General features: G+C 47.5%; 1 protein-coding gene across 1 annotated transcript in view; it reads right to left on the reverse strand.

Moving 5' to 3' along the window:
- The window catches only part of LOC133358246 (potassium voltage-gated channel subfamily H member 8-like), a 94,296-nt gene that overhangs the window by 60,215 nt on the left and 10,788 nt on the right, over positions 1-23,293 (reverse strand). Inside the window, exons 2-3 of the mRNA XM_061576488.1 lie at positions 10,121-10,354; positions 5,353-5,487 (exon numbers count right to left, since the gene is read on the reverse strand). Of these exons, the coding sequence (XP_061432472.1) occupies positions 5,353-5,487; positions 10,121-10,354 (369 nt within the window). The remainder of the gene's footprint in view (positions 1-5,352; positions 5,488-10,120; positions 10,355-23,293) is intronic.

The following is a 23,293-nucleotide window of genomic DNA, read 5'->3' on the forward strand; positions in this document are numbered from 1 at the left end:
CAGGCGAGGTAGTTAACACCTCGCCACTGCGGCTCTTCCGTGACACCACCTCTCACCGGATGCCTTCTGCCGACTCACCAGAGTTTCCCTCGAACGATAAACCTCTTGCGGGAACTTTCAACCCTCATCACAACAACACATGCGACGTTTGCGGAACCACGGGGAAGACGAGCGGGCGACTCGAATTCAAATTGCCGTGCAATTAAGATGCCGAGAGGTTTGCAATTTTGCGCGTGACTCACTGATGAACCGTGCCGAGCACATTACACCGAATTCATTATTGAGCGGAGTTGGGATATAGAAGACTATGTTACGTTGAATAAAATGTTTCTTTTTTTTAGTTAGAAGGCTTGTTTACCCGGGAGAAGCGTCACCGAGTCTCAAGAGTCATTTGCAGGAGGGTCCTGCCAAGGGTTTTCTCCGCAGTGGGAGGCTCCGTGCGTAAACACCAATCGAGTAAACATTGCGGCGACATTTTTTATCACATTGGGATGTTTGGCTGGTAGCGGTTGCGTTACCGTGTGTTTGCGTGCGTGTGTTCTGTGTTAATTTCATTCAGTCAACCTCAGTCAGTCGACCCGTGGCACCTGCTGGGTCTGTGCCGTGACCTCCTGCCAACGGGCGTTCGACACTTCGCATGGCCTTAAAGTGCACCTAGCCTGGCACGAGCGCCGCGGTGACGTCACCGCTAACCTAGTGGGGAACGGCGGTTGCTGTTGATGTTTGTTTTTTTCATCGATGGGAGGAAACTGGAGAACCCGGAGAAACCCGCATTGCAGAATATGGGAGAGAGCGCACAAAGTCTACGTTCAAAGGCCCCCCAATTCGGGACTCGAACCCAGGTTCCTATTGCTGCGAGGCGCGCGTGTTAACCAACAGCGCCAGCCTGCCGGTCAAATATTGGCACCTTTACTGCTTTACGCTTTTCCACACCGTCTGATTTTTAAAAAAAATTCGTGACAAAATCGACCCAACGCGATGCTTTCTCAAGTTTTGCGGCTAATAATATTTTGTTTTCGGCGAAGTTTGCGAACGCGAAGATTTCCTGACCTGAGGCTTGCAGCGAATCGCGGCGAAATAAAAACAATTCTCGTGATTTATTTTATATTTTATTTCGCGTGGCCCAGACAGCCGGGCAAGCTCGGTGACAATCGGATCGACCGAGCCGGTGACGATGCAACAAAAGAAACCTGCAACGATTACAACAACAACAACAGCAGCCAAGACAATCAATTCGATGACAATTATCCACGGGGGAGGGGGGGGGGGCAAAATTTTCGTCGACGAAAAAAAACTAAATAATGTGAGAAGCGCGGCCAACACAACAAAAAAAAAACGCACGCACGCAACCCCCCCCGCCTCCCTGCTGGGATATTTCAAACCCATATTCTTAGGTTTATTCGGTAAAGTCATGTAGGTAAAAAAATTAAATTAATAAAAGTAAAATAAAATAAAAATCACGACGTTTCGGAGGCAACACAAGCTTCCGTCTTCAGGAGGAACCGTCACAGCACGATAGCTGTATCAAGTAAATGAGAGATTACAAGAGATACCACTTCACTTGATACAGCTCTCGTGGCTGTGACGGTTCCACCTGAAGACGGAAGCTTGTGTTGCCTCCGAAACGTCGTGATTTTTATTATTTTACTTTAATTAATTTTTTTTTACCTACGTGACTTTACCGAAAAAAACCTAAGAATAGGAATCCTTGCAGTCACGAAAGCTTCTAATCTAGAATTATTTCAAAACCATTTTCACTTTGCGCGTAATGAGAGAGGACTTAAATCAAACTATTGCACGTCATTAGCGGCACGAATCTCTTCCCCCTCCCCCCTCCCCCCTCCCCCCTCCTCCCTCCATCACCACGCCGATTAACGCGGCGAGACGCGCAGGGCGGAGGGGAGCGGCGCGACCTGTAGGGACGTCCACTACGTATGTTGAACTGCTTTCTCGCCGTACGGAGCCAACTATGCTGATCGGAGGTGCGGGCGGGAAGGATAACGAACTGTGGGTCTCTGTGTGAGTCTGTGGGTCTCTTTGTGAGTCTATGGGTATCTGTGTGAGTCTGTGTCTCTGTGTGAGTCTAAAGGTCTCTGTGTGAGTCTATGGGTCTCTGTGTGAGTCTGTGGGTCTCTGTGTGAGTCTACGAGGCTCTGTGTGAGTGTGGGTCTCTGTGTGAATCTATGGGTCTCTGTGTGAGTCTGTGGGTCTCTGTGTGAGTCTACGAGGCTCTGTGTGAGTGTGGGTCTCTGTGTGAATTTATGGGTCTCTGTGTGAGTCTGTGGGTCTCTGTGTGAGTCTACGAGGCTCTGTGTGAGTGTGGGTCTCTGTGTGAATCTATGGGTCTCTGTGTGAGTCTGTGGGTCTCTGTTTGAGTCTATGGGTCTTTGTGTGAGTCTACGAGGCTCTGTGTGAGTGTGGGTCTCTGTGTGAGTCTGTGGGTCTCTGTGTGAGTCTGTGGGTTTATGTGTGAGTCTATGGGTCTCTGTGTGAGTCGATGGGTCTATGTGTGAGTCTACGAGGCTCTGTGTGAGTGTGGTCTCTGTGTGAGTCTATGGGTCTCTGTGTGAGTCTGTGGGTTTCTGTGTGAGTCTATGGGTCTCTGTGTGAGTCTATGGGTCTCTGTGTGAGTGTGGGTCTCTGTGTGAGTCTATGGGTCTCTGTGTGAGTCTGTGGGTCTCTGTGTGAGTCTACGAGGCTCTGTGTGAGTGTGGGTCTCTGTGTGAATCTATGGGTCTCTGTGTGAGTCTGTGGGTCTCTGTGTGAGTCTACGAGGCTCTGTGTGAGTGTGGGTCTCTGTGTGAGTCTGTGGGTCTCTGTGTGAGTCTACGAGGCTCTGTGTGAGTGTGGGTCTCTGTGTGAGGCTATGGGTCTCTGTGTGAGTCTGTGGGTCTCTGTGTGAGTCGATGAGTCTCTGTGTGAGTCTGTGGGTCTCTGTGTGAGTCTACAAGGCTCTGTGTGAGTCTGTGGGTCTCTGTGTGAGTCGATGAGTCTCTGTGTGAGTCTATGGGTCTCTGTGTGAGTCTATGGGTCTCTGTGTGAGTCTACGAGGCTCTGTGTGAGTGTGGGTCTCTGTGTGAGTCTGTGGGTCTCTGTGTGAGTCTGTGGGTTTATGTGTGAGTCTATGGGTCTCTGTGTGAGTCGATGGGTCTATGTGTGAGTCTACGAGGCTCTGTGTGAGTGTGGTCTCTGTGTGAGTCTATGGGTCTCTGTGTGAGTCTGTGGGTTTCTGTGTGAGTCTATGGGTCTCTGTGTGAGTCTATGGGTCTCTGTGTGAGTCTATGGGTTTATGTGTGAGTCTATGGGTCTCTGTGTGAGTCTGTGGGTCTCTGTGTGAGTCTATGGGTCTCTGTGTGAGTCTGTGGGTCTCTGTGTGAGTCTATGGGTCTCTGTGTGAGTCTCTGTGTCTGTGTGAGTCTATGGGTCTCTGTGTGAGTCTATGGGTCTCTGTGTGAGTCTGTGGGTCTCTGTGTGAATCTATGGGTCTATGTGTGAGTCTATGGGGCTATGTGTGAGTTTATGGGTCTCTGTGTGAATCTATGGGTCTATGTGTGAGTCTATGGGGCTATGTGTGAGTATATGGGTCTCTGTGTGAGTCTGTGGGTCTCTGTGTGAGTCTGTGGGTCTCTGTGTGAGTTTATGGGTCTCTGTGTGAGTCTATGGGTCTCTGTGTAAGTCGATGGGTCTATGTGTCTGTGTGAGTCTGTGGGTCTCTGTGTGAGTCTATGGGTCTCTGTGTGAGTCTATGGATCTCTGTGTGAGTCTATTGGTCTATGTGTGAGTCTATGGGTCTCTGTGTGAGTCTGTGGGTCTCTGTGTGAGTCTATGGGTCTCTGTGTGAGTCTATAGGTCTCCGTGTGAGTCTATGGGTCTCTGTGTGAGTCTATAGGTCTCCGTGTGAGTCTATGGGTCTCTGTGTGAGTATATGGGTCTCTGTGTGAGTCTATGGGTCTCTGTGTGAGTCTTCGGGTGTCTGTGTGAGTCTATGGGTCTCTGTGTGAGTCTTCGGGTGTCTGTGTGAGTCTATGGCTCTCTGTGTGAGTCTATGTGTGTATGTTGAACTTCCTTCGCGCCATACGTAGCCAACCGTGCTAATCGGAGGTGCAGGGGGAGGACAACAAACTAAACACGCCCAAAAAAGCAGTTAAAAAGAAATGAGTTTTCAATCGAGATTTTAAAATTCGTAGCTCAAGTGGCTGCCTAATATCGTAAAGAAGAGACCCTGACGTCTTACAATCCCACACCGCTCCCTCACAATCCCTGCTGACTCACAATCCCACACCTTTCACAATCCCACTCCCCTGTCTCACAATCTCACACCGCCGCCTCACAATCCCTGCTGACTCACAATCCCACCCCGCTCACAATCCCACCCCGCTCACAATCCCACACCGCTCACAATCCCACACCGCTCACAATCCCTGCTGACTCACAATCCCACACCGCTCACAATCCCTGCTGACTCACAATCCCACACCGCTCCCTCACAATCCCTGCTGACTCACAATCCCACACCGCTCCCTCACAATCCCTGCTGACTCACAATCCCTGCTGACTCACAATCCCACACCGCTCCCTCACAATCCCTCACCGCTCCCTCACAATCCCTGCTGACTCACAATCCCACACCACTCCCTCACAATCCCTGCTGACTCACAATCCCTGCTGACTCACAATCCCACACCGCTCTCTCACAATCCCACACCGCTCTCTCACAATCCCTGCTGACTCACAATCCCACCCCTCTCACAATCCCACACCGCTCCCTCACAATCCCTGCTGACTCACAATCCCACACCGCTCCCTCACAATCCCTGCTGACTCACAATCCCACACCGCTCTCTCACAATCCCACACCGCTCCCTCACAATCCCTGCTGACTCACAATCCCACACCGCTCCCTCACAATCCCTGCTGACTCACAATCCCACACCGCTCTCTCACAATCCCACACCGCTCCCTCACAATCCCTGCTGACTCACAATCCCACACCGCTCTCTCACAATCCCTGCTGACTCACAATCCCTGCTGACTCACAATCCCACCCCTCTCACAATCCCACACCGCTGCCTCACAATCCCTGCTGACTCACAATCCCTGCTGACTCACAATCCCTGCTGACTCACAATCCCTGCTGACTCACAATCCCACACCGCTCTCTCACAATCCCTCACCGCTCACAATCCCTCACCGCTCCCTCACAATCCCTGCTGACTCACAATCCCACCCCTCTCACAATCCCACACCGCTCACAATCCCACTCCCCTGTCTCACAATCCCACACCGCTCCCTCACAATCCCTGCTGACTCACAATCCCACACCGCTCACAATCCCACACCCGGCTGCCTCACCGGGATGGGGCCTCTCCCCTGGCACGGCCAGCAGCTTGGCCTCCGTGATGTCCTTGAAGGAGGCAAGGAAGAGCACCACCTCCCGTTTCTCATTCTTGATGGGGACGATATCGAGCAGACACCAGAACGTCGACCCTGCGGGTGACAGAACGCGGCCAACGCGCAGTGCCGGATGAAGCAAAGTTGCGGGGCCTCTAGCATGTGATGTTATCAAGGGGCCTAAACTATGTAAAAAATAAAACACAATTTTTTTTACTTGCATAGTAAAGTAATTGTAATTTTTCACTTGCTATACAGCCAGATAATACGACAGATCGCTAACCTTAAACACCCGGTCGTTCATTAAAAGTCGAAGGCGGTGTAGTACTATAGTAATAGAGCAAGTGCAGAATCACTGAACCGGAATTGATAGCTTGAAAGCATTTAGCGCGGGGCCTTTGAAAGAGCGGGACCCGTAGCTACTACATATGTAGCTACTACTACATATGTAGTAGTATGTACATATGTACATACTACTACATATGTAGGAGCTACTACATGTGTAGCCACTACATATGTAGCTACTTGTGCTGCTAGAATAATCCGGCACTGCCAACGCGAACATAAAAACAGATAGAGGTGCAGCCCTGCAATTGCTTGTTTACGCCGCTGCTGGTGGGGAGGAGGGGTGGGGGCTCCACTCCAATAACCCCCCCCCCAAAGATCTCCTCCCGGCTGCCATAATTCTCAGCGGAAGTCGGATGTACCCACACTTTATCCCACCTCACTGGACCTGCCGATCCACTGACTGCAGTGTAATCCATTTATTAAATCCTTTATATTAAGTTCGCATGCTTGCTTGCTTGCTTGCGTGCTTGCTTGCTTGCTTACGACCGTGCAAATCTTTCGGTCGTTTTTTAACCCACTTCCCGTGATCCAATCGAGCTGACATTTTCCACACAGACTCGTTGTGCCAGACAATTAATGTTCGTGAAAAAAAATTCCCAAAATTTTACACTTTTTAGGCAAAAAAAAAATATTTTACATATATTCAAATAGAACTCATTCATGGCTTTGGCTGAACGTCACAGTATAAGAGCCCAGAGCGTAACCCCTCCGCAGGCCGTGGCGGAGTAGCGCAGTTGGCAGCGCCCTCGCTTCCCATGCCAAAGGTCGAGGGATCGATCCCCGCGTCCTCCACAGGCGAATATATTTTTAAATCCTTTATAGTAAGTTCGCTGCCACGCATATAAAGGATTTATAGTGAAAAACTTTGTTTTTACGGGTTATACTTATAGCGCTGTTCATCTCCGCACGCATCTGTGTGTGTATCTCTGTGTATGGTATGCATCTCGGTGTGTGTCTGTGTGTGTATCTGTGGCTAAAGCACATCAAGTTGGCACAGTAGGGGGCACAGGTGGTGCATCAGCCACTCATCTCGGTCATCGCAGTCAGTCGACCCGTGGCAACCTACTGGGTCTGCCCCGTGACCTCCTGCCAGCGGGCGATCGACACTTCACGTGGCAGCCTCAAGGTGCACATAGCCTGGCACAAGCGTCGTGGTGACGTCACCGCCACTTAGTGGCGAATGTCGGTTGTTGTTGTTATCTGTGTGTGTGTATCTGCGTGTGAGACTGCTAAGCAGACTCCGGTGGTTTATATTGATAATGAAGATGTTATTGGGTTAGATCGCGTCAATATAAATGCGTCATTAACCCCCCGCCACCACACGACAGAGACATTTAATAAGGGGTTTGTCACGTGAACAAAATGTGCCAATTAGTTACTACATCAGCACACCGGTGTGTTAGAGAGTAAACCCACGATCATTTACAATTTGAGTACGACATTTCGCCGGTGATTGCAGCCAGCTTCATTCGGCGATTTAACAGATATTGTGAAGACGTCTTGGCTATGTTAACTTAACTATTTAAAATCCTTTATATTAAGTTCGCTTGCTTGCTTGCTTGCGTGCTTGCGTGCTTGCTTGCTTACGACCGTGCAAATCTTTCGGTCGTTTTTTAACCCACTTCCCGTGATCCAATCGAGCTGACATTTTGCACACAGACTCGTTGTGCGTGACAATTAATGTTCGTGAATTTTTTCCAAAATTTTACACTGTTTAGGGAAAACAAATGAAATATTTAATTACCAATTGCTTAATACTGGCAGACAATCATCTGACCCATAGGTGGCAGCCATCTCAAGCCAGAGGACGAGAGGACTCTAAGCGCCCGTTTCATGATGACGCAAATGTTGACTAACCACATGGCATGAAATCCCTGCCCCCAAGCTGTACATTGGAGACTATTTATAGAGCAGTTAAATTGAAGCCGCCAGGTTCTTGAAAGTGGTAAAACGCGTCAACGCTAGTGCCCTCGGGAATATACCGGGCATGTCAAGAGGTGATCTTTCATTTTTAAATCCTTTATATTAACTTCACTTGCTTGCTTGCTTGCTTACTCAAGAAAAACAGAAATGAATAATAAAATGAAACCGATGCCACGCATATAAAGGATTTATAGTGAAAAACTTAGTTTTTACGGGTTAATTTTTATTTAAATCCTTTATATTAAGTTCACTTGCTTGCTTGCTTGCGTGCTTACGACCGTGCAAATCTTTCGGTTGTTTTTTAACCCACTTCCCGTGATCCAATCGAGCTGACATTTTGCACACATACTCGTTGTGCCTGACAATTTCTTTTCGTGAAAATTTTTTTCCCAAAATGTTACACTTTTTAGGTACATTTTTTTATATTTAATTACCAATTGCTTAATGGTTGCAGGCAATCATCTGACGCATAGGTGGCAGCCATCTCAAGCCAGAGGACGAGAGGACTCTAGCCGCCCGTTTCAAAGACCAATGTGGGCTGGGTTGTGGCCCATTGAACACGCATATAAAGGATTTATAGTGAAAAACTTTGTTTTTACGGGTTAATTTTTTTAATTTGAGCAGGTAAGGTCCACTAAGCTATATAGCTCATTTTCAGAAGCGACCCGGCCACAAATGATAGCTCAACGAAGTGGAAATTGATTGCAGCTAAATACTTTAAACGCGTGTTTCTAAATATTGGTGGGAAAAACCGGAGGACCTGGAGAAAAATCCACGCGATCACGGGGAGAGAGAGACACACACAAACTCCAAGTAGTATACAGCAGGCATCAGGGTCGGGATCGAACCCACGACGACCTCCCGTATACCAGTGAACATCTCAGCACAATTGCAAGGCTGGTAAAACAAAAACAACGAAAGAAACATTCATCAAGAATTACTCTTTGGTTCTTTCGGTAAAGTCACGTATAAAGAGAAAATAATAAATTAAATAATAGCATACGATGTTTCGATTGCAACACAAGCAATCATCATCAGGTACGAATGCAAGAGGAAACAAACCTAGCAAACTTGGAAATATAATGCGATACAACACAGAGAGTCGGCTAACATAACAGTCAACATCCTACCTGGTTGATTACGTTCTTCCAAAGATTGCTAAATTTGAGAGAGAGGCAAAACACAGACACGGAGACACACAAACAGACACATAAGCAGAGAGAGAGACAACACAGAGACACACAGAGAGAGACACATACATAGACACAGAGAGAGAGATATACAGAGACAAACAGAGAGAGACACACACATAGACACACAGAGAGAGAAAACACAGAGACACACAGAGAGACACACACGGAGACACATAAGCAGAGAGAGACAACACAGAGACAAACAGAGCGAGACGCACATAGACCCACAGACAGACAGACACATAAGCAGAGAGAAAGACAACACAGAGACACACACAGAGAGAGACACACACATAGGCACACAGAGAAATAACGCCTCTGTGTCGAGGCCTTAAATAGAGAGAGAGAGGGGGCCTTCAAGGAGCAGTGGGCGATGGAGGAGGCCGTGTGCTCGTTGGCAGATGACGGGGAGCTCTGCATGTTGATATGAGCTACCCGTCGGAGGCCGTCCGACTGCGAGAAGGGCTGCGTGCAGAACGAGAGAGAGCGAGAGAGTGAGAGAGTGAGCGACAGAGTGACCGAGAGAGAGAGTGAGAGAGTGAGCGAGAGAGTGAGAGAGTGACCGAGAGAGTGAGCGAGAGAGTGAACGAGAGAGTGACCGAGAGAGAGTGAGCGGAGAGTGACTGAGAGAGAGCGAGAGAGTGAACGAGAGAGTGAGCGAGAGAGTGAACGAAAGAGTGAGCGAGAGAGTGACCGAGAGAGTGAGCGAGAGAGTGAACGAAAGAGTGAGCGAGAGAGTGAACGAGAGAGTGAGCGAGAGAGTGAACGAAAGAGTGAGCGAGAGAGTGACCGAGAGAGTGAGCGAGAGAGTGAACGAAAGAGTGAGCGAGAGAGTGACCGAGAGAGTGAGCGAGAGAGTGAACGAGAGAGTGAGCGAGAGAGTGAACGAAAGAATGAGCGAGAGAGTGACCGAGAGAGTGACCGAGAGAGTGAGCGAGAGAGTGAACGAAAGAGTGACCGAGAGAGTGACCGAGAGAGTGACCGAGAGAGTGAGCGAGAGAGTGAGCGAGAGGTGGGGGTTTACATAAGGCAAAATTAAAAAGAAATGTAAATTTAATAAAAAAAAATTACGAAATGATGAACGAAGCAAAGTGCCGAATACACCGAGCATTTTCTTGTTTCCTCTGATCGTAAAAAAAGAGAGAGATGGCGGCGGGGGGTGGGGGGGGGTAGATAAATTATTCATCGAGAAGAAACATTCATTAAAACAAAGCTCACGCTACGGAGGTATTCCACCGCCACACAGCCACACGCCGTCCGCTCACCGTCCTTCTTGTAGAAGAGCATCTCGGCCTTGGTCTCTCGCTGCTCCATCAACCCCTTCTGGATGAGGCCCGCGGCGTATTCCGCCGTCTGTGGGCCGTGCAGGAAGCGGCAAGCGCAGCCTCGCTGCATCACCTCGGTGCGAGAGAAGCCGCTGAGCTCGCAGAATCCGTCCGAGCAGTACACGATGGGGTACTCGCGCGGGACCTGTGCGTTGCCCAGCACGAAGTTGCTGTCTGTAGGGCCAGCGGGGGGGTGGGGGTGGGGGGCAAGGTGGGAAGGGGGTTGGAGCAAACGGAGGCCCAAGAAAGAGAAAGTGACCACATTTTCTTTCTCCAAATTTTGTATAATTGTTTTACCAATTTTTTTTATATTTTCTTGGTTCTTTCGGTAAAGTCACGTAGAAGGGAAATAAAAAAATAAAAAAATAAAACATATGTAATTTGTTGAAGAAATAATTAAAATAAAACATGTTTTATTTTCATTATTTTATTATTTCCATTCTACGTGACTTTACCGAAAGAACCAAGAAGATGAATCCCTGCAGTCACGAAAGCTTTAAATCGAAACGTATATTTGTAAAAAAAAAAAAATCTAAGTTTTACAACTTTACTTCTTTCATTTTCGAAATGCTTGTACATTTGTTTACATTAAAAAGGTACACATTTGAATTTTAAAAAATTCTAATTTTTTGGCAATTTTTCCCATTTGTTGAAAAATGTTGGCAATTTTGTACATGTGTTTACGTTTTTTTGTTTACCAGGTAAGGCTGAAACCTTTAAATTTTACTCCAGTTCAATGCCATGCACACAACACTCATTATATTTCGATTTTAAGCTTTCGTGACTGCAGGGATTCATCTTCTTGGTTTTTTCGGTAAAGTCACGTAGAAGGGAAGTAATAAAATAATTAAAATAATTATTTTATTACGTTTTATTTTTATTATTTTATTACTTCCCTTCTACGTGACTTTACCGAAAAAAACAAGAAGATGAACACTCATTATACAAAGGCAATTGGCCGCAACATCCCAAGGCAGAAGCTTCCTGAGTCTTCATACTCAGTGTGGATTTCCTGTATGAATTCATGAATAATATCCCTCTCTCTCTCTGCCTCTCTCAAGTTCTTTCCTCAATGGCAGGTCCATGGCTTGAGCTCCCCTCTCTCAATCCCATCCAATTTTCACCTCGAGACCCCAGAATACCAGCATGAACGAGTCGGCAAAAAGCCAGAGCTGAGTCTAGTGTGAGCTCTTCCACCATCAGTGACGTGAGCACGACATTGCACAGCTGCGCCTTTATCCTTTTGTACTTACGATATCCGAGCAATAATGCCAGTGAAGTGGTTCACGCTCTGTAATGTGGGTCTATTAAAACCACCATCATTGCCCAAGAAATAATGCCAATGAAGCAGTCCACGCTTTGTACCGTGGGTCTATTAAAGCCACCATCATTGCCAAAGAAATAATGCCAATGAAGCAGTCCACGCTCTGTACCGTGGGTCTATTAAAGCCACCATCATTGCCCAAGAAATAATGCCAATGAAGCGGTCCACGCTCTGTGATGTGGGTCTATTAAAGCCACCATCATTGCCCAAGAAATAATGCCAATGAAGCGGTCCACGCTCTGTGATGTGGGTCTATTAAAGCCACCATCATTGCCCACGCAATAATGTCAGTGAAACGGTCCACGTTCTGTGCTGTGAGTCTATTAAATCCACCATCATTGCCCAAGCAATAATGCCAATGAAGCGGTCCACGTTTTGTGCTGTGAGTCTATTAAATCCACCATCATTGCCCACGCAATAATGTCAATGAAGCGGTCCACGTTCTGTGCTGTGAGTCTATTAAATCCACCATCATTGCCCAAGCAATAATGCCAATGAAGCAGTCCACGCTCTGTGATCTGGGTCTATTAAATCCACCATCATTGCCCAAGCAATAATGTCAGTGAAGCGGTCCACGTTTTGTGATGTGAGTCTATTAAATCCACCATCATTGCCCACGCAATAATGTCAGTGAAGCGGTCCACGTTCTATGCTGCGGGTCTATTAAATCCACCATCATTGCTTCCCCGCTGAGCTCCCTTGGGCTCTCTGGCTCCAATGAAGCCAATCACATCCACATCAACTGTACGCAGCACGGCGAAGAGACGTGGAGACGCGTGGAGACTGGGCAGGGTTGGACTGCACCCGCCGTGTTCGCCCGGGGAGTGTCGGAACGGCGCCGCTGACAACGGCCAGTGGACCTCACTGAGATTGCGATCTCGGTGTGTGCACGTGGTGCCCGTGTTGCAAGTGGTGCTCATTGAGAGGGCTTCAGCAGAGAGAGAGAGAGAGAAAGAGAGCGTCCGTGTCGTGTCGTGTCGCTGTTGCTTCTCCTCCGTTGTAGGAGCGCAGGCCACAGTGGGTTTATTCATAATCAACGTTTTTGGGGTTAGATCGCGTTATTTATAAATGTGTCGTAACCCTCCACCAACCGACACGGTCAATCAGCAAAAAAGGTTTCACGTTGACAAAAGACAAATAGTTCACTGCTTTAGCCCACCGGTGTGTTGAAGCGTGAAACCACAACATTTACAATTTTTGAGTAGTACGACGTTTCGCTGGTAATTGCATCCAGCATCATCGGGCAAATTCGCCAGAATGGTGAGGCTCTGCTCTGGCTCCCGGTCTTAAATAGAGCAACGGCAGGGTGACGTCATCATTTATAAATAACGCGATCTAACCCAAAAACGTTGATTATTAATAATATTGGTCGCGAAAGCCTGCGTGTTAAACTCTCTGGGTTTACTCGTTTGTGAGTCTTCAATGTATCTCTATGCGTTTACTGTGTGGTTTAATAGTTTGGATTGCGTGGTCACAATCACACTGCTGTGGCCTATCCTTAATTTACAATTATCTATATAGGTCTATCTGGGTCTCTATGTGTTTATTTATCTCTATGGGTCTATATATATATCTCTATGTGGTGTCTATGTATCTATACGTTTACTCTTGGGTCCATAGTTTGGGTTCTGTGGCTGCAATCGCACTGCTGTGACTTGTCTTTAATGCATCTCCATGTGTCTCAATGCACATCTATGAGTCTCTAAGTATCTCAATCTGTCTGTATGGGTCGCTAAGTATATCTGTGTATAGCTCTGGATTTCGTATGGCCTCATGTTCAGCAGATGCATGCCAATAGAGAGCTCTGCTGCTGCTGTTGCTGCTGGTCACGACGAAAGGGCTTCATCAGAGAGAGAGAGAGAGAGTTTGTGTCGTGTCGTGTCGCTGTTCCTCCTCCACCTCTGTTGAAGCAGCGCAAACCACAGTGGGGTTCCTCTGTGGTCCATAGTTTGGGTTACATGGCCACAAACACACCACCTTGTCTTGCATTGTATGTATCTCGATGGGTCTGTATGAGTCTCCATGAGTCTCCGTATATCTCAGTCCGTCTCTGTGTAGATCTATGTACAGCTCTGGCTTGCGTTTGGCCTCATGTTCAACAGGTGAATGCCATTGTGGAGGTCTGCTGCTGCTGCTGCTGTGGCCACGACGAAAGGGCTTTCGCAGAGAGAGAGAGAGTTCGTGTCGTGTCGTGTCGCTGTTCCTCCTCCTACTCCGCTGATAGAGCGCAGAGAACAGTCGACTTACATATTCTTGGGTTTTTTCGGTAAAGTCACGTAGGTAAAAAAATGTAAATTAATAAAAGTAAAATAAAACAAAGTAAAAAATTCACGACGTTTCGGAAGCAACACAAGCCTCCGAAACGTCGTGAATTTTTAATTTTGTTTTATTTTACTTTTATTAATTATTTTTTTTTACCTACGTGACTTTACCGCAAGAAACCTAAGAATATGAATCCTTGCAGTCACGAAAGCTTCAAATCTAGAATTAGTCGACTTACAGTGTGGTCCAGATGTCTTGTGACACTCATTAAATTCGCTAAAACGTAATATATTTATTTTTTAAAAGTAAGGTTAATTTAAAATATAAATGAATATGCAAAGTGGGGGGGGGGGAATGTTAGGGTTCAAATAATTGGGGGTCACAAGACACCTGGACCGCCCTGTACAATATGGGTCCATAGTTTGGGTTGCATGGCCACGATAATTATTGTGCTGCGGTGTCTGGGCCGACGTGAAAGAGTGGGGGGGCCAAAATACCCTTTTCGGGGGGCTCACTCAAACTCCCTCTGAGGGGCCGTCCATAAATGACGTCACGCGATTTTGGACGATTTTTGACCACCCCCCTCGTCACACGGCGTCACAAAAGTCAGACCGCCCCTCAAATATGACATCACAAAGCTCTGCCCCCCCCCCCCAAAACCGTATTTCCATTTTGAAAATAAAACATGCTTCAAATCGCTTTAAACTATTGTCATTGTAGCGCGTATTTCATGTGTTGTTGTAGGAGAGTTGTTATAACAATTTTATATTCATTTAAAATTGCGCATTTTGATGTGACGTCACATTTCTCAAACCCGCCCGCCCTCGTCACACAATGTCACAAATGTCTGACCCCCCCCTTAGGTTCGTGACGTCATTTATGGACGGCCCTTGAGTGGCCGGTGCCACTTATTCCTTCCAGCGCGACATGTACGCACTAACATGCCACCACCACCACGATTTTGTTTGTTGCAGTACAGAGTTAGCCTGATAACTTTAATCTACATTGTGTTATGCTTCTTCTTGGTTCTTTCGGTAAAGTCACGTAGAATGTAAATAATAAAATAATAAAAATAAACATAATAAAATACTGAGAATTATTTTATTATGTTTATTTTATTTTATTATTTCCATTCTACGTGACTTTACCGAAAGAACCAAGAAGACGAATCCCTGCAGTCACGAAAGCTTTAAATCGAAATTTGTCTTATGCTTGTTATTGTTTGACTTGCATCCCACTGCGATTTTTGCACACGGCGTTGAAATGCGGTGTTTTTTTCTGGGAAGATTTGGCAGTTTTTTCCAGGATTTTTCTGTTTGCGCGTAAGTCACTTTAAGATGTTTCTTGTTCATGTTTTGTTGCGGTTGTACCCGAGTTCAAGAGCCGCATGGCTCATAGGGTTATATACCTAATAAAACACATTCCTGCGGAGGGAGCTGGTAAGAACGTTGGGTTGCTCGGTCAATGGCCAGGGTCAACGGCGGCGTGGTGTATTCCGCAAATATGGCCGACTGTGAGGGCGGGCACAAGCCGGCGTGAGTAGGTTAAACGTTGAGTTTAATAAGGGCACCACGGGGTGACCAGCCCCTCCCCACCCAGCCCCACCCTTTCCACCCCCCACCCAGCCCCACCCTCCCCACCAAGGCCCTCCCCACTTAGCCCCTCCCCACCCAGCCCCTCCCTCCCCACCCAGCCCCTCTCTGCACGACGGACACAATAATCCCCTGTGGGCTGGTGTAACCAGGAGGTTCCTACCAGTATAAGGCCATGCAGCTGGCGGTGTCGTCACTGGTGTAGGCCAATCAGTCTCAAAGACAATGCGTCTGTTGTAAAATAATTATTATCAGAGCGTGTCTGTTTGCATGTTTTGCTACGAGTGTGTGTGGCTCATGCAGACTTGGTGCTTTTAATATTTTAACACCTCCTGTTTTCTTGGTTCTTTCGGTAAAGTCAGAATATGAATCGCTGCAGTCACGAAAGCTTTAAATCAAAATGTGAAACCTTCTGTTTTATAGCCAGTAAGGGTAAAGCATATTTTTCTAAACCATTGTTATCCTGGCAGAAAAAAGGTAAAAAAATAATGGTTTTGAAATGCACACGTACTTTTATTTTTACTCAAAAGTAGACAATAAATTATTCCCCCCCTCTCCCCCCCCCCCCCACCAGAAATTAATAACATTTGATGCGCTGAGAAAAAGTGTTTGGTACGCAAACACTGGGGTGAAAATAACGTATTTTCCTACTTGGGAGTGCAAATAAAAGTGCGTGCATTCAACAACTTGTTTTTTTTTCATCTCATTGTTATACCACCAGCAAACAAAAATATTCCCCGTAGAAATAAAGGCCACGGTGAGTGACGTCAGGTGGGCAAACATCTCAAACACGGACACCCATTGGCCTCCATCACTTTCCCCCCTCTCGTGCAAACAGGCGGTGCTTCTTTTGCACTGAGCCAACTTACAAGCACAATGCAATCCAACACAATAGTAAACACACACGCACTGGTGGAGCGTGGGGCAAATGAGCTGACGAATTGTGTGCACACACACGGGCAGTCTCAATGAATTGCCACGATTCGGTGCCGCGGTTTGATTAAAGTACGTGTACAAATCGTGGGGGGGGGGGGGCTCGGAGATGTTAACTACCTCACCTGGTATACAGGAGGACGTGGGTTCGATCTCAACCCTGACGCCTGCTGCTGTATATTTGGAGTTTGCGTGTCTCTCTCTCTCTCTCATCATCATCACGGTGGCTAGGAGATGTTAACTACCTTGCCTGGTATACAGGAGGTTGTGGGTTCGAACCCGACCCTGACGCCTGCTGCTGTATATTTGGAGTTTGCGTGTCTCTCTCTCTCTCATCATCACGGTGGCGAGGAGATGTTAACTACCTCGCCTGGTATACAGGAGGTCGTGGGTTCGATCTCAACCCTGACGCCTGCTGCTGTATATTTGGAGTTTGCGTGCCTTTCTCTCTCTCATCATCATCACGGTGGCTAGGAGATGTTAACTACCTCGCCTGGTATACAGGAGGTTGTGGGTTCGATCTCAACCCTGACGCCGGCTGCTGTATATTTGGAGTTTGCGTGCCTTTCTCTCTCTCATCATCATCACGGTGGCTAGGAGATGTTAACTACCTCGCCTGGTATACAGGAGGGCGTGGGTTCGATCACTACCCTGACGCCTGCTGCTGTATATTTGGAATTCGCGTCTCTCTCTCTCTCTTCTCCCCCCGTGGTCGCGTGGAATTTTCTCCATGGGTCCTGCGTCCTTTGGCCCCCTCCACATTTTAGAATCAACATCACGCGTTCAGAGTATTCGGCTGCCTGCCGCTTATAACATGACCACGTGGTGATGACGATGATGACGCCTCCACTTCGTTGGGCTATCATTTCTGAAGACCAGGTGGTTTCTGAACAAGCAAAGCGACATCATCACAGCTCAGTGGGGTCTTCCTTACGTAAAGAAGACCAGCAGATCCACCTCTCTCTCGGCCAACCCCCCACCTCTCTCTCTATTTAAGGCCTCGACATAGAGGCATTGGGTCTCTGTGTGTCTATGTTGTGTGTCTCTGTCTGTCTGTGTGTGTCTGTGTTGTGTGTCTCTCTGTGTCTGTGTTGTGTGTCTCTATCTGTGTGTCTGTGTTGTGTCTCCCTCTGCTTGTGTGTCTGTCTGTGTGTCTATGTGTCTGTGTTGTGTGTCTCTATCTGTGTGTCTGTGTTGTGTGTCTCTCTATCTGTGTGTCTATGTTGCTTGCCTCTCTGTGTATGTATATCTTGTGTGTCTCTCTCTGTGTGTCTGTGTTGTCTCTCTCTCTCTGCTTGTGTGTGTGTCTGTCTGTGTGTCTCCGTGTCTGTGTTGTGTCTCTCTCTCCAAATTTAGTTCGACCTGATGACGGTTGCTTGTGTTGCAATCGAAACGTCGCGATTTTAATTTGATTTTACTTTTATAACTTACATTTTTTTACCTACGTGACTTTACCGAAAAAAACCTAAGAATATGAGGCGGAATAATAATAAGAAAAAAAATTACAGGTTCGAAAGGAAATGACCATCAGGATAATAGAGTTACTGATCCATAATAGTTTTTTTTGGAGGGGGTTCGATCGCGTACATTTAAATGTGTCGTTAAAAAATTAAAATCTGTTATAGATTATATTGGTCGCGACATCCTCCTACGTGTTAAACAGAGTTACCGTCCTGTGTTCTCATCTTAGGCCCCACTTGAAGACGGACGCTTGTGTTGTGCCCAAAAGGTCGTGATTAAATTGAGTCGTTTCCATTTCGGTCCAGCAGTGGATTGACCACGGCTGATTGATGATGACGACGGTGACGATGATGATGATGACTGCGATACGACCGTGAACTCATCGAACGTAGGTTGGCACAGCGTTCCGTAACCTGCCCGTGACGCCTCCGTTCATAATTGTGTTCCTCTATCCCCCGCACCCACCACCACCACGTCGCCCCAACATTTTTTCGACTTTTCGAGATGAACGACGCGGCTGAGCGTGGCCTGGGCTTGGCAAGCCGCGAGACGGTGTCACGGGGGGGAGGAGCCGGGGGGGGTAAGGGGGGGCGGTATCGGTGTTCGTTGACTGCGAATGTCAAAAAAACAAAAAATGTGCATCGTGTCCCATCTCTATAGCGATGGGGGTTGGTTGGCAAAACCTTTGCCAGGCAACGCTTAAAGAGGCTGAGTGCACTTTAAGCACACGGGGGGGAGGGTAGATGTCCCCCCCCAGTGATCATCTCTTTGTGCAGCGATAGACATAAGAGAGCCCTGTTCTTAGGTTTTATCGGTAAAGTCACGTAGGAAAAAAAAGAATTTTTTTTTACTTGATACAGCAAGCGTGCTGTGACGGTTCCACCTGAAGACGGAAGCTTGTGTTGTGTTACCTCCGAAACGTCGTGATTTTTTTATTTTACTTTTATTAATTTTAATTTTTTACCTACGTGACTTTACCGAAAAAACCTAAGAATATGAATCCTTGCAGTCCCGAAAGCTTCAAATCTAGAATAAGGGAGCCCGTCTCTTCTCGTAGCCGGCGAGACGACGGTGATGGTGATGGCAGTGCTGAGTGGAATTTGCCGATGACCGGGTACCAGCGGTGTCAACATCGACCTCTGTGGAGGAGGCTCGTGAAGGATGCTGCCACTGGGCAGTTTGCGAGGCAGTCGCCCTCCGACAACAACGGAGTGGCAGAGGAGCGACGCTCTCACAACAACGAGCGGAGCGCCGGGCGGATAAAACGCAGATAGTTGGCACAGTAGGGGGGCACAGGTGGTGCATCGGCCGGTCATCTTAGTCAGTCTACTCATAGCACCTGGATCTAGTCCCGTCACCTCCTGCCAGCGGGCCTTCGACACTTCACGTGGCTTTAATGTGCACATACCCTGGCACAAGCGCCGTGGCGACGTCATCGCGACTTGGTGACGAATGGCGGTTGTTGTTGTTGGTGGCTACACCGCTATACGCGGCTGCCTGCAATCCAGCGATGTAGAGGCAGGAGCAGCGATGGGGGAATTGGTGGATCACGCAGTTGCAGGGTCGCACTTTTGTATGTGCGGGATAGAGTGTTTCACCCTCGCACGTAGCGGAGGGTTTTTCTGCGGCTGCTCAAGGTTTCCCTCCGAGGCGTCAACACTCGGTCATTGACCGATAACACCACGATACATAGAGGACCGCGGAGCTTTGGAAACTGTTGGAACCCACCGGCTTATCGCGTGGCTTGCTACCTTCCCGTTTGTCTGTGGTCCCTCCTCGCATCTCTGAGTCGCTGTGTCTCTCTCGCTCTCTCTCCCCCTCTCTCCGAGAGCAAGCGGATAATGGTGCGGTAGCGCGTTACAAGTTGAAATTAATATGATTATAGCATCAACAAAAACGTTATTATCTGGCCACTTGAGCCTTGAAGTGGTCGGTACCCACGCGTGCTTTTTTGCTCTGCCCTGAGCCAGTTCGTGGAAATTCCACATTCCCGTGGCAAGAGCGAGTCTCCCCCGTCGGACAACCACCGTTGACTTCTCTACCCACAAAGTGATAGTTATTTTATCGACCCCAGAGTGATGATGATGATGGTGGTGGTGGGCTGAGTGAGCCGCCATCCAGGATTTGATTTCAAGACCTTCCGACTGCCGCTCATTGCATCACCAACGGAGACATTAAATGTAATTGTTTACGTACGGACGCGTCTTTTTTTGTCGTCATTAGCTTACGCATTAATCGTATTCATGCCATGCTAATATATACAATAAACACCGCGCGCGTGTAGAATTAATTCGCACGTTAACATGTGAATCATATGCGCTCAGTGTTTTCCACCGACTGTAGCTTATTAGTATAATTCCATTCCTAAAGATGTATTTTGATCTTTTGATTTGAGCCGCTGTTCGACCACAAATTTAGCCAAGGAGTGCAGCCGCACGGACGTCGGTTCAGGGAGATGGAGCCATGAAATCAGCTCGTGTAGAGGTGGCGGCGGCGTTATGGAGCCTACATACAGCAGTGGATCGACCATGGTTGCTGCTGCTGCTGATGATGCTGATGATGAAATAAACATTAAATACGAATATAACCTTTCAACGTATTTACACAACGTTGAAATTCCAAAATTAATGTACACACGCACACACATATACAGTGAGATGTTTTCTACATATTTCATTTAAATTAACGCGACGCGCGAGATGAATGCTATCCTGTTGAAGACAAAGGTGCGGCCCTGAAACTGCGTGGTCACGGCACTGCCGGTGGACGTCGAGGGAGCTCGAGAGAGAGAGAGGCCCTCTTGAGGGTTGAGACGTGAAGGATACCCACGCTATACCCCACCACAACTGCGGTGACCCCATTAAAATGCTGAACTTTGAACTGCAGCGCCTGGATATTCGGATCGAACTTGCCATCTCTGAATCTCGCACAGGCCCAGGGCTTGCTGATCCACTGCAGTCAACCACAAGCGGCAGCATCGAATGTTGTTAAGATATTTCACGAAGAAGTTGCCCTGCACAATGACTATTTCAACGATTTATATTTTATTTTACCAGGTAAGCCCCCCCCCCCACCCTGATCCTGCTACGTTGTTCTTTTTCAAAAGCGATCCTGGCCAACACAAATCATAGCTCAACGAAGTGGGTTTATCATCGTTATCATCGTCATCGTCATCATCATCATCGTCGTCATCGTCATCATCATCGTCATCATCATCGTCATCATCGTCATCATCATCATCATCGTCATCATCATCATCACGTGGAAATGTATCGCAGCAGCGAAATACGCTATAAACGCGTGTTGGCGATCCTAAATGTGGAGGGAAACCCCGACGGACCCGGAGAAAAATCCAAGCGACCACGGAGAGAGAAAAAGGGAGACACGCAAACTCCAAATATACAGTAGGCGTCAGGATCGAACCCACGATTTCCTGTATACCATGCGAGATAGTTAACATCTCGTAGCCACCGTGATGATGATGATGAGAGAGAGAGACGCAAACTCCAAATATACAGCAGGCGTCAGTGTCGGGAAGCAACCCAGGACCTCCTGCACACCAGGCGAGGTAGTTAACATCTCCTAGCCACCGTGATGATGATGAAAGAGAGAAACACGCAAATTTCAAATATACAGCAGCAGGCGTCAGGGTCGGAAAGGAGCCCACGACCTCCTGCACACCATGCGAGGTAGTTAACATCTCCTAGCCACCGTGATGATGAGAGAAACACGAAAACTCCAAATATACAGCAGGCGTCAGTGTCGGCAAGGAACCCAGGACCTTCTGTAGACCAGGCGAGATAGTCAACATCTCGCCACCGTAAAGGCAACGGACAGCATACTCCGCATGTGAATACGACACCGCGTCGCGTCTCTCCGTTGTGAGAGCCTCATCGTGTGACCCATCCCCTGCCGCTGATGGGCTCATTCCTCCGCGCGCACATACACACACACGGGGGGGGGGGGGGGGGGTATTGGAGAGAATGGAGCTTGCTGCCTCTGTAATTGGCACCAGGGTCTAATGATTCTCTTCCGTGGTGGGTGCGTGGGTGGAGGCGGTGTAAATAAGAAGGGGGAAAAATACAAATAAGTATAACCCGTAAAAACAAAGTTTTTCACTATAAATCCTTTATATGTGTGGCGGCTAGAGTCCTCTCGTCCTCTGGCTTGAGATGGCTGCCACCTATGGGTCAGATGATTGTCTGCAGTATTAAACAATTGGTAATTAAATATTTAATTTGTTTTCCCTAAACAGTGTAACATTTTGGAAAAAAAATTTCACGAACATTAATTGTCTCGCACAACGAGTCTGTGTGCAAAATGTCAGCTCGATTGGATCACGGGAAGTGGGTTAAAAAACGACCAAAAGGTTTGCACGGTCGTAAGCAAGCAAGCAAGCACGCAAGCGAACTTAATATAAAGGATTTAAAAACCAATTATCATAGGTACACTAATTGAGGATAACTGTTGATGTTCTCTCTTGGAAGTGTCTTAGCGCAGTGAATTCCAACACCACAAAGGCAACATTTCGAGTGACAAAGTAAAGCCCCAGAGTGCACTGCGGGGAGGACAGGGCCGGGTGGTTTTCGGGTGTAAGAATGCCACGTGGCAGAAGTCAGCTTCCACGACCAACATCCATCATTAGGGTATTATTTGTTTTGCTAGGAGAGGGGGGGGGGGCAATGGCAGAGCCAGGATTTTCAGGTAGGGGGGGGCAACCCCTCCAGCAATGAAAAATGATAGAGGACTTGTTAGTAAGTAAGGAGTTGTTAGTAAGTAAGGAGTTGCTAGTGAGTAAGGAGTTGTTAGTGAGTAAGGAGTTGTTAGTGAGTAAGGAGTTGTTAGTAAGTAAGGACTTGTTAGTAAGTAAGGAGTTGTTAGTAAGTAAGGAGTTGTTAGTAAGGAGTTGTTAGTAAGTAAGGAGTTGTTAGTAAGTAAGGAGTTGTTAGTGAGTAAAGAGTTGTTAGTAAGTAAGGAGTTGTTAGGAAGGACTTGTTAGTAAGTAAGGAGTTGTTAGTAAGTAAGGAGTTGTTAGTAAGTAATGACTTGTCCCTTGCTTTTCATTCGACGCGTGTGCGGCGATGACGCAGCCATCGATCGAGGGTCGAATTCGAACCGCGTTGTGTGATCGGCATCGCGCTCGCTGGAGGTGTTGATGCCTTCAGGGAAGTCTTGTTGACTGTATAACGCAACTGCGCACAATTATGTGAGTCGCTTATAACCGCTTTGCCGTTACTTATTGCCAATTATGGACTCAGACTATTGTCCTATCATCTCATAGAGTCCCTGGCACGTAATAATATGCTACACGGTGGCAGTAAAGGTCGCAAAATGCCGATTTATTGCTAATAAACCCCAATGATCCGATAGAAATTATGTCTTTCGATCGGATTATTGGGGGGGGGGGAGCACGTGCCACCCCAGCCAGAGGGGGTGATGGTGTTAAATCCCATAACGACACATGCACATTTACGCCACTTAACCCCCAAAAACAAGAAACCTGAATTTCAGACTGCCGCTCTTGGAGGTTGAATCGAACCG

The sequence above is a fragment of the Lethenteron reissneri genome, chromosome 61 (genome assembly GCF_015708825.2).
Source record: "Lethenteron reissneri isolate LAM-NWPU_2019-01 chromosome 61, ASM1570882v1, whole genome shotgun sequence".
NCBI classification, from domain to species: domain Eukaryota; kingdom Metazoa; phylum Chordata; class Hyperoartia; order Petromyzontiformes; family Petromyzontidae; genus Lethenteron; species Lethenteron reissneri.